The sequence below is a fragment of the Neofelis nebulosa genome, chromosome 1 (genome assembly GCF_028018385.1).
Source record: "Neofelis nebulosa isolate mNeoNeb1 chromosome 1, mNeoNeb1.pri, whole genome shotgun sequence".
NCBI classification, from domain to species: domain Eukaryota; kingdom Metazoa; phylum Chordata; class Mammalia; order Carnivora; family Felidae; genus Neofelis; species Neofelis nebulosa.
In genome coordinates, this window is record NC_080782.1 from 238667694 (window position 1) to 238680045 (window position 12352).

General features: G+C 42.0%; 1 protein-coding gene across 9 annotated transcripts in view; it reads right to left on the reverse strand.

Annotated features, from left to right (window-relative positions):
- Positions 1–12352, reverse strand: part of ATP8A2 (ATPase phospholipid transporting 8A2) — a 614836-nt gene that overhangs the window by 398729 nt on the left and 203755 nt on the right. For all 9 annotated transcript variants that reach the window (XM_058689525.1, XM_058689573.1, XM_058689555.1 and 6 more), the window contains exon 24: positions 3383–3447. In XM_058689525.1, the coding sequence (XP_058545508.1) occupies positions 3383–3447 (65 nt within the window). The remainder of the gene's footprint in view (positions 1–3382; positions 3448–12352) is intronic.

Here is a 12352-nt window from a genome sequence, read left to right on the forward strand (position 1 = left end):
GCCTAAAAAGCTCAACTTGGGAGCTCCACAGGGATCTGGTACACACCTAATTTACTTCCCCAGGACTCCTATTCCACACCTACCAATAAAATATTTTGAGAACAGGAATGCCCTCAACCCAACTAAAGAACGAGGGAGAAGGGAACAAGGACTCCAGTCAAAAATAGGGAATACCCCCTGGGCTTGGAGGATGGAACAAAAAAATACATAGAAATTGTACCTCTGTTCAGCAGATACTGAGTACGTGGAAGTCATTACACTAAAACCAGACGTTCAACACTGGTTAGAAAGAAGAATTCTTAACAGGCTTCCAAGGGCAGCCAGTCACATCCCCCAAAACCTGTCTGGCCTCACAAATCACTCCATGATCTAGGTCAACCAAAAGTCCCGATGTGGGGGCGCCTGGCTGGCTCAGTTGGTGGAGCGCCTGACTTTGGCTCAGGTCACGATCTCACACTGCGTGACTTGGAGGCCTGCATCAGGCTCTCTACTGTCAGTGTGGAGCCTGCTTTGGATCCTCTGTCCCCCTCCCTTTCTGCACCTTCCCCCCCTCTCAAAAAAGAAGTAAACTTTAAAAAAAAAAATTCCCAGTTTGTACTTAGAGCCTCATAGTGCCGGGTAGAGTCAAAGCCCATCTCTCGGGTCCCAGAGTACACTTGGCATAAAAGGAAAATACAGGCTCACTTCTGAGTTACCATCACATAATAGGCTTGGTTTAAGATCGTGGATGCCTTGGAACCCGAAGATCATCGGTCAACAAGTAAGCTCCTGGCATAGACATCTGGGTGTTCTCACAGGCTAGTTGGCTCCCCCACGGTTCTAGTCCCCCTCTCTGCAGCAGCTCTTCCCCTCTCCTCTCTACCACCAAGCTGTTCTCCTCAGTTTCGATTCCCTCCTAAAGACACCTTGCATGCAGCCCATCCACACACAGACAGAGGTACCTATGTGGTAGATAGCCACTGCCTCATCAGCGTGACCTTTTAAACACAAGTTCTAGCCGGTAACTGGAAAATGATCTAAAGTTGGTCCAATCATTCAAACATTTACAGAGTACCTGTGAAAAGCATTGTCTTTGACATGACCAGTTTTTTTTTAAAAAATCAGATTTTGGGGCGCCTGGGTGGCTCAGTCGGTTCAGCGGCCGACTTCGGCCCAGGTCACGATCTCGCGATCCGTGAGTTCGAGCCCCGCGTCAGGCTCTGCGCTGACAGCTCAGAGCCTGGAGCCTGTTTCGGATTCTGTGTCTCCCTCTCTCTCTGCCCCTCCCCCGTTCATGCTCTGTCTCTCTCTGTCTCAAAAATAAATAAACGTTAAAAAAAAAAATTTTTTTTTTAAAAATCAGATTTTTAGCTCTATGAACCTTATATTTTCACATTTTAAGGGACTAGAGCGAGCCAGACCCAATATAAAGTGTTTCACAAAAATGAAAAAGCAAAAAATCCAATTTTTTCAACAGGCAAAGGACTGACTAGACATTTCTCCAAAGAAGATCTACAAATGGCCACTAAGCCCACGACCAGACGTTCGACATCACTAACCATTTAGGGAAATCAAACCAAAATCACAGTGGGATACCACTTCGTGCCCACCAAGATGGCTACTACAAAAAAAAAAAAAAAACCCACAAAATGACACATGTTGGTGAGGATGTGGAGACACTGGAACCCTCGTTCACCGCTGGTGGGGATGTGCAACGGAGCACCTGCTATAGAAACGGCGAGCTAGTTCCTTAAAAACTCAACATAAAGCTACCGTATGATCCAGCAATTCCACCTCTGAGCATATGCTCCAAATAACTGAAGGGTCTTTAAGAGATAGTTGAACGCTCACATTCATAGAAGCAGCACTCTCAACAGTCCAGGGGCAGAAACCACCCAAGTTGCCATTGACAAATAAACGGATAAGCCATACATGAGCTACACATGTAACAGAATATTATCCAGTCACAAAGGATGGACCATCTGACACAGGCTATAAAATAGATGAGTTGAGGACATTATGCTAAGTGAAATAAGCCAGTCGCAAAAAGACAAATATGGTATGATTCCACTTAGCGGACATACCAGGGTAGTCAAATTCAGAGACAGGGAGCAGAATGGTGGTTGAGCCAGGGGCTCACTGGGGAGGAAGTGAGGAGCTGCTGTTTTAGGGGGACCGAGCTCTAATTTTGTGAGACGAAAAGAGTTCTGGAGACAGATGGTGATGATACAACAACATATTGAATGCCACTGAACTGTGTACTTAATGCCTAAGATGGCGAATTCTACATGTGTTTCGTCACAGTTGATATACTTTTATTATATTTATTAATAATAATATATATTATTTCTAGTGATCAGAAGTTCTATAGACAAGAATAAAGGCAAGTGGGATGGGGGTGCTTGGGAGAAGCCAACACTGGGTAGAAGGGAGGTTCTTCACTACCCCAGAGCTGGAGAATTAGGGTCCAGGAGAGGAGGGATGACCCGGGAGGTTTGGGCTTCTGGCAGGCAGTGACACAAACAAGGGTAAGAGGCACCCTGAGATCGATCCTGAAGCTCCCAAGCCATCAAACAGCATCGCGGGCACACGGACTCGCCACCTGAAGAGGTGCTCTGTGTGTTGGCCTTCACGGTAGGATTCATGGCCTCCCCGGTCTCCGACTACAAACATCTCTGTACTATAGCTCATCCTTTTCACTAACCCTGTCATCTGCTCCTAAAAGAGGCTTTAAATACACTGCCTGAAGGGTGGCCCTGGGTTCCAGGCAGTAACAAGCCCTTGTTACGAGTCCTGACAAATGGGATTTCGTTGTTCAGCTGATGTCTTCATATCAAACTACTTCCCAGGTCACTGTTTAGCCCCAGATCGGTTCCTGTGGTCTCATCAGAAGCTTTAGGCCATGCCCAGGTGGGTACAGGTCTATGACATGCTCAGAGAACCATGCTGTTCAATTCTGCATGAGCTAGTGGCACTGGAATGTTGGGGGAATGCAGCCTATTCCTATATAAATTCAAACAACTCTGGACACTTGAATATTATCTTTATGTTAACGTTTGTGCTAGAAAGAAAATCCTGCAAGTCTCCTTGGTAACCCTGGAGTCGACCGTCGCCACTTAACGTAAATCGTAACAGGTCCCGACAACATCGTAAATGCACAATTCTAGATGCACAAAGGAGAAGTACCTTTAAGCAGTGCTCTAAATTTACTATTCTGGTGTTTAAAGATAAGAGATTACGACATCTGTTCATAAATAACAATATACAGAGTAGTTTTATAATTTTTAGTAAAAAAAAAAAAAAAAAAAAAAAAAAAAAACACCCTCATCAGTTATAGTAGTAACAAATACATGAAGAGTTTAATACGGTACAAGACACATACAACGTTTGAAAAATGACTTACATCCAGGGAATCCTCCTTCAATAGGATAAGGGCCATATTCTGTGACACCAACCGGCAGGAATATCCTAGAATAAGAGGAAGAAGCAACATTAGGGAGTTTATCATTCCTTCCAAGAACTCATCACTTTCCAATAGCTGTGTAAACTCATCCTCCCTTCTTGGGTCTTCCTTATCACCATTTTAAGCCTGTCGAGGAACACAGAAGAATTGGACAAGCGTGAGGAGCCGGAAAAGAGAGTTCTTTGAGCAGATTTTGATTCTTGCAGACCACTGAGATAGAACTGGTTGGGAAGGTTTCCGTGACCAAAGGCTAAAATACACATTTGTCAATTTTCCGTGGAGTTTTCCTCATCTTTGGAGGACGGCAGGATAAGCCTTGGATTATCCGTAAAAAACAGCACCATTAGGGAGACACATGGACGTTAACGGTGCTTGCAAATCGGCATAAAGGAGCCTACCCTACTATCAAGAGCCCTCGTGTGTTTGTTTAACAAAGCAGGTAATTCTCACATCAGGTTTCAAAGGACTACGATCACACAACCGGGGAATCTCTCTTCCTCCCCCAAATTCAAAGCAAGGTGCATTTCAAGAATCAAATGGAGTTTAAAAAAGAAAATTCCCCTGAAACAAAAAAGTATGTATTCCCACACTGATCCCTATCGATCGTTTCCATCCTATTTTTAAAGAGTTCTCTCTATAGGTTAAGCAAGTGGCTCTTCGACTTCTCCTCCCAGGAGGTGAACATGTTTTCTCTGAACCACTTCCCTACTCAGGCTTTGCAGTCTACTGCCAAGCATCTGGAGATGCTCGGTGACCCCACAGACCAGGAGGAGAGCCCGGCCCCCTGAAATCCAGGCACTGTGGGAAGGAGGCAGCTCCAGCAGGTCCTAGGACCCAGACGTCTGTCAGGAGTCTACTCTCTTCCAGGCTATACCGTCCCCCCTCTTCAGTGCCCCTTGAGAGAACTGGCGCTTTTCACCAACCTTCGTCGCAATCTAGCTCATTGAGAAAAGGCAAGGAAAGAATCCTCCCACCTAGAAAATTGGCCCTCACAGCAAGTTTTTCCCCCCACCCTCAGCACCTAAAGATAAAGGATTGATGATTACGGAGACAGGAAACCAGTCATCAGCAACGAGAATTACAATCTTCGAGCCAGTACCTGGGTGACAATCTCAAGGAAGGGGCTTAACCAGAGCTATTCCTGAAGCGAGGAGGAGCCTGGATTGTTCTCCACAGAACAGCTAAAATATCTGTTCCTACAGATGCTATATTTAACTGGAAAAGGAGACAAGCATTTAACTAATGGGCCAGTCCCAGAACTACTGCATTTATGTGACAATTCTACTCAGCGGGGCTTTTTTTTGATGTGGAGGAAACCCTATTAAAAGGCACCAAACAGACTTTAAGACACCCAGAAAAATTAAGACCAGGAAAAGCCTTTTGGTTTTTTTTTTTTTCTTTTTAGGAAAGAGACAATAAATATGTTTATTTTGGAACGTACAAAGTATATCCTTCACTAACGTTTGTCATTTCAGAAGAATATTTGATATTTCAGAAGAATATTTTTTAAAAGCAATACCATAAAGATATAGTCCAGACCGTTAACAATGGTTACCTCAAGGGAACGAGATTATTTCACTTGTTAAAACCACTTCTCATCATTTTAAAACCTAAAACAAACTGAAGAATCTAAAATCGTAAGACCACATGGGCAAGTACCTGTTTAACCTAGAAGACAAAAAAAAAAAGGGGGGGGGGAGGGCAGGCGGAAACATTTAACAATTTTCTACACATTTTCAAACTTGTTCAAGTCTGTATTTTAACAGCAATGAGTAAAAATCAGACTTTCCCAGAATGCCTTTCAAAGTCCTGCCTCATAGGATTGACATAAGTGAAGTCTTTGTTGACCGTTAAAATTTTACAAATGTATTCTTCTTTCCTCTAAGTTCTTAGATTAGGCTCAGAAGGGAGGTCTACACTTTATTTTCATTTACAAAAGGCAATGTTGCAACTTTAATTATTTCCCACTATGGTAGGCTCACTCCTTCTGTATACCCCAGAGACTTCCAGTTAAGGTCACGCAACATAGACTGTTACAAATTTAGTATAACTAACGCAAAAGGATTTGCTGGTGGATTTTGATTTGAACAACAGCTGTAGAAGCGAGCTATAATTTTTAAGCCCTAACTTGCTGATTTATTTTATATTTTTCAGTCGACGCAAAATGCCACTTGACAACTGAAGCTGCACAAAGATATTATGGAAAAACTCTTAAATGTTTTTCTAGCCGTTTCAGGGAACAGGGCAATAAATAAAGCCACCGACACTTCTGCGAATTTAAATATACAGAACTCAAGGTTTCTGGAAACGCGTTTTTTGCAATTTAGAAAATGAAGTGAGATTCTGCTTAGAGAATTATCACACAAAACACCTGCACTAGACAGAACACGGAAGTCTAACACAGTTAATTGTGACTTAGCTAATGTGGCAAATTAAATTATGTCAACCCCAGTTTGGCGTGCTTGATTTCTAATGTTTGTGGATAAAATGAGATCAACTCCTGGAGAAGGGCCAGGTATGAAATGTCAATCCGCACTTGTAAATTGAGGTCTAGCTCTTTAATCTTGCAATCTAACAAAACGGCCATAAAATCACTAGGAAGAGAACCTCTGGGATTTTGCTTTTTACTACAGCTGAAATTAACAGCACACTACAAAAGTGTTTAGTCTTTCTGCTACCTGAGTATAATCAACATCCAAAGAAATCAAAATATTTCAGACTCTATGGTACTTAGAGCAGGACTGCATTTTAAGAAAATAATCATCCACACTAGGAAGTATCACCAAACCAAATCTCTCAGATTCTGAAATCGGTCCCTTTTTTTTTTTTTTTTTTTTTGAGATAAACTCACATCGTCAAAGACACGTAAATCCAGATTTCTCTGGAGACATTTCTGGGAGGGTTAGGTACACTTTATCCTTACTAACCATGGATCTTAGGCTCAGATTCATCAACCTACCCATCCCTGAAATTCAGGCTGGTTCCAAACCCTTAGTAAAGGTTTGTGTTGTTGGTCCTAACTATTTTCAGAGAGAATCTGATCAATATTTGAGTATAAATGTATGAAATGCACTGCCAGACATCAGGAATGGATGATGAAAGATGATATTCCTAATCTATTCCAGAGGGGGCCAACGAAGCTCAGAGTCCATCATCCAGAGAACCAGGGCTCATCCCCAAAACCACACACCTGGGCACCTTTCCCTCCAGATCCTTCTCAGGAAAAGGCTACTCCACGTAAGAGCACAGGACCTCAGCCTCGCCTCACAGACTGGGCCATCCTGACCCATTCTATGCTCAGACTTTTTCTTTTTTCTTTTTTTTTTTTTTTTTTTTTTGAACCCTTGAAGGCTCAAGTTGGAAACCTCGAAGGCTTCCTTTCTCTTTTTTGGCTCAGGTATTGTTCCTTCTGGGAAGTAAATATCAAGTATCACAGGTCCATGCTCAGCTTTTCAGCATCTTCCCGAACCTCTGTGATGTAGGCTAATAAGTTGCTTGGTATTTCTGTGCCTCAGTTCTATCTTTAAAAGGGGGAATGATGGCTGTCTCAGGGGAATCAAATATAAAACAGACACAAATGACTCAGCACAGTATTTGGCGCAGTATAGCCAACGTTCACTCGGTAACTATTAGTAACACCAGTCATGCTTAATGTCTGTGCTGTGCAGTTAGTACTTTATCATCTATTTCACTCTGTTTTGGCTCAGGATGAACTCGCGCCCCAATTAGGGAATGCGGGTCCCCCAAGCCTGTACTAGAACGTCTGGCAACAACACCAGCTGTAGGTGATCAAGATATAACATATCTGACTTTTTTGTGAAAAAAAAAAAAAACAAACAAAAAAAAACACTCAGACTGAGATCACCGCCAAACAACATCCCAGCTTCACTGAAAACAGACACCTGTCTTCCTTGCAACGGGCAATAATAGGATAAGCAGGCACCATATTTACTTTCTAAAAATTAAACTTCCAAGACTGTAAGACATGGCTCAGAAGCATTAAATGATGAGTAAAAAATGAGGGGTGGGGGAGTAGGGTGCGGAATTACAACTTAGGAATAGTTTACAATGAAAGCTCTTTCCCGCCTAATGGCTTTAAAATGGAATCACACTAGGATTTTTTTTCTCACTCATCCTATATCCATTAGAAAAAAAAAAAAAATCAGATTCTGAGGACTTCACATCTATTGAATAGATGTTCTATCCAGTGGTAATAAGGAAATGACACAATTCACAAAGGCTACATCTGAAATTTCACTTTAGACTAACGGATGCCAAGTTCTTAAGCTAAAAAAGAAAATTGCCAACTCCTTGAAACATAGCTAGTTAGCACAAATTCAAGCCTGGTGCAGCAGGATTCTGGCACCGTGCCAGTTCCAAACTACCTAAAACCCACAGGCAAGATGACTGTCTATATAGTACTCACTGGCTCCTCAGAGACATAAATATCCTGGAATTTAATTTGACTAAATATTTCCAAGGTATGAACTAAAAGTTACATTTTAGAAATATGTATTAAAGTATGACAGATAAATGCTGAAGAAAACGAACAACCCCAAACACCTAGCGTCCTCTCCAAAGGTGAACGCTTACTCTACGTACCACTAAGAAAATGTCACTAAACCGTAAGAGTCAACGATCATAAGACATCCCAATTTCAGGACACTGCCATATAACAACGTGCCGCCTGGAACAGATGATATATTGTACCATTCTCCCCCAGTCTTCAAATTTCAGAGAAAGCTATGTGAATCCGTGTAAAATGAGCCCTGCACCAGAACTGAGGGGCCCTGAGACCTCATACTAGCTTGGTCATTAAATACAACCTAACTTTCATAAACACTGAACTTCCCCTTTGAGCCAGAAGACCGTTGAGATGTAAAGACTGAAGACCGTGTTCAGAAGGCACTCCTAGCAGAGCGCTGGCACTGGGCAGATATTCCATTAATTTGCTCTCTTGTCCTATACTACAAAGCTGTAATCATCAAGACAGTGTGGTACTGGCACAAGAACAGACACTCAGATCAATGAAAATAGAGAACCCAGAAATGGACCCACAAACGTATGGCCAACTAATCTTCGACAAAGCAGGAAAGAATAGCCAATGGAATAAAGACAGTCTCTTCAGCAAGTGGTGCTGGGAAAACTGGATAGGGACATGCAGAAGAATGAACCTGGACCACTTTCTTACACCATACACAAAAATGAACTCAAAATGGATGAAAGACCTCAATGTAAGACAGGAAGCCATCAACATCCTTGAGGAGAAAGCAGGCAAAAACCTCTTTGATCTTGGCCGCAGCAACTTCTTACTCAACACGTCTCTGGAGGCAAGGGCAACAAAAGCAAAAATGAACTACTGGGACCTCATCAAAATAAAAAGTTTCTGCACAGCAAAGAAAACACTCAGCTAAACTAAAAGGCAACCAACAGAATGAGAGAAGATATTTGCAAGTGACATATCAGATAAAGGGTTAGTATCCAAAAATCTATAAAGAAATCAAACTCAACGCCCAAAAAACAAACAATCCAGTGAAGAAATGGGCAAAAGACATGAATAGACACTTCTCCAAGGAAGACATCCAGGTGGCCAACCGACACATGAAAAAAATGCTCCACATCCCTCATCATCAGGGAAATACAAATCAAAACCACAATGAGATACCACCTGACACCTGTCAGAATGGCTAACATTAACAACTCAGGCAACAACAGATGTTGGCGAGGATGCGGAGAAAGAGGATCTCTTTTGCAATGTTGGTGGCAATGCGAGCTGGTGCAGCCCCTCTGCAAAACAGTATGGAGGTTCCTCAAAAAAACTAAAAATAGAACTACCCTAGGACCCAGCAATTGCACTACTAGACATTTATCCACGGGATACAGGTGTGCTGTTTCGAAGGGACACGTGCACCCCCATGTTGATAGCAGCACTATCAACAATAGCCAAAGTATGGAAAGAGCCCGAATGTCCATCGATGGATGAATGAATAAAGAAGATGTGGTATATATATATAATGGAGTGTTACTCGGCAATCAAAAACAATGACATCTTGCCATTTGCAACTAAGTGGATGGAACCGGAGGGTATTATGCTAAGTGAAATTAGTCAGAGAAAGACAAAAATCGTATGACTTCACTCATATGAGGACTTTAAGAGACAAAACAGATGAACATAAGGGAAGGGAAACAAAAATAATATAAAAACAGAGAGGGGGACAAAATAGAAGAGACTCAAATATGGAGAACAAACTGAGGGTTATGGGAGGGGTTGTGGGAGGGGGGGAATGGGCTAAATGGGTAAAGTGCACTAAGGAATCTATTCCTGAAATCATTGTTGCACTATATGCTAACTAATTTGGATGTAAATTTTAAAAAATTAAAAATAAAATTAAAAAAATAGAAAAAAAAATTGCTCTCTTCTCCTTCCTTCACAAAGAAGTATAACTCTAGACACCGGATCTTCTTCCCAAATATCCCCTGAATCCCTGAAAATGCAGACCAAATGCACTAAAATGTAAAGGACATCAAGTATTATGGATCAGTAACAGCTCATATTTTGGGGGCCACGAGGAACATGCGATGAGTACAGAGGCATACAATCCACACTGTATCTGGAGCACGACCTCATGCTGCTTGTAGCTGTCACCTGTGGCCTGGCGTGGACAAGTCTAATACAACGTCTGGATGTCTACACTTTGTTGAGCCTTCTGCATCATTTGCGGGCTCAACAGAAATCCTAAGTCAGAAAGCGACATTTACTCCCTCAACACCACCCAGGATTCCCAGTGAGTTCTGAATGCAAAGTGAAAAAGTAACTCAGACAGAGTTCTTTCAAAGAACATCAGTTCCATGGCAGTTGGATGCATACTTAGTAACACCAAAGATCTGCTTGAATTCTCACACACTAGAAAAATATGTGAGTAGAAAAAAACTCCAGAATACAAGACTTTGGTAAAGTCATCAGCTTATCTATGAACAGGATGCATCATCTCCATGTGGTCCTGTAGAGGATTTGCTAAGAAAAGATCAATTTTAAAATATCTAATGGCTGTGAATACTCCTGGTCCCCAAGCTACAAATGTTGCTACACTCTCTTTGATAAAAAAGCACAAAATACTATCACCATGATTTTTACAAACTCTTCAGATAGGTTTTCAATTATCTCATAAGCCTCAGACAAGCCTCACAGCCTTTAAGTCAAACTTTCCTTTAGGAATTACAATCCATTTTTTTTTTTCTGGGTTGACTTTTAAGCCTTTGCTTTTATTCGCGTGTAGTCTAAACTCCTCCAGACCCTGATATGCTCAGGTATGACAAAAGGGACAAGCAGGAGAAGGGACGTGGGTGCTGCCTAAGGACAGGGTGATTTTGCAGAGAGGCCATGAGAGGGACAGTGGCCTTTTTCCGGCCAGCACACTCACACTCTCTTCTTACAGCAAACACAAGAAAGCATTTAAGGAAGTCGTCTGGGGCTAGGGGCATAAAAAGGTCATTAGTCCAGCAGGAACACTCAACCTCTGTTTTCCAGATCTTATCACCGTAGTACAATTTTACCTACCTTTTGATATTGCTCTAAGAGAGCAGAGAGCACACCCCTAAATTTTCAGTATTTGGGGGCAGCAGTCAACTTTATGTGCCCTATATGAACAAAAGGAACCACATAGCAGCAGGTATTTTAACCCAAATTTTATGGGAAATCATACCTGAAGGGACAACACATACATATAGAGAGAGAGGGGTATTATCCCAAAAGCACATGTTTACCTTCTTTTTAAAAAATGTTGGCATCACCAAAGGGCTACAAGCTATAGAATTTTATTTTCTAGTGATAGTGAGGGATCTGCACAGAAATATCATCCTACTTTTGTCCAGAAACACGCATTTGACAGACAACTAACACAAATCAATAGGTAATGTCTATACCTGAAGCTTCAGAGATGGTTATGAATCACCTGTCACTCGCCTGGGACTTTAATTTCAGTGGTGTGGGGGCCCAAATTGCATTTGATTAGTCACAACCTTGATAAGAAATGATTAAATGACTCCTGCCTATAAAAAAAAAAAAAAATCACTTCAAAGGGTAAGTACTGACTACAACTGTGGTTATCTGGGAGAGTTGATTCAAAACAGAAGGTTTAAGGAAAGGGCCACCATGGGATTCAGTTGATAACATTCCAAGGCGACCGCTCCAAACAGGATAACAGTAACCTAAACCTGGATGTTCCAGTATGTTCCTTTCTGAAGTCAGCTGTAACCCAGAGTCTGTTTCCATAAAGACGTTATAAGTCACGTGGTCTCACATACTCATTTGATCACATGCGCACCTGGGCTGGTGCTACATAATGACACTGGAAGTGGCAGAGAACTTCAAGGGAACTTAAGCAATCGAAAGGAGACCTCCTAAAATGAGTCATTTCAACTCCTTCCAAACTCAAAATGCGCCTCTTTAACATAAATGAAGTTATGTGGACTTAAAATTCCCTTTCTTCAATTTTCCTTTCTGTGATGTTTAGCAAGCAAAGAGGTTACCAACCCAGGCAGAGAAGGGAAAGACAGACACAGCGCTCTTAGAAAATCCATCGGTTGGTAAAATCATCCCAGTGGTCATAATTACCCAAAATTATAATGCATATTAAACTCAGTGAGGGATTGGGTGGCCCCGTCAGTTGGGCATCCAACTTCGGCTCAGGTCATGATCCCATGGTTCTTGAGTTTGAGCCCCGCGTCGGGCTCTGTGCTGACAGCTCAGAGCCTGGAGCCTGCTTCCGATTCTGTGTCTCCCTCTCTCTCTGCCCCTCCCCCACTTTCACTCTGTCTCTCAAAAAAATAATAATAAATAAACTCAGTGAAAACATCTTAGCCTCAGACCAAAACTTTGTGAAGAAAGTGATAAGAAAAAAAAGTTTTCAA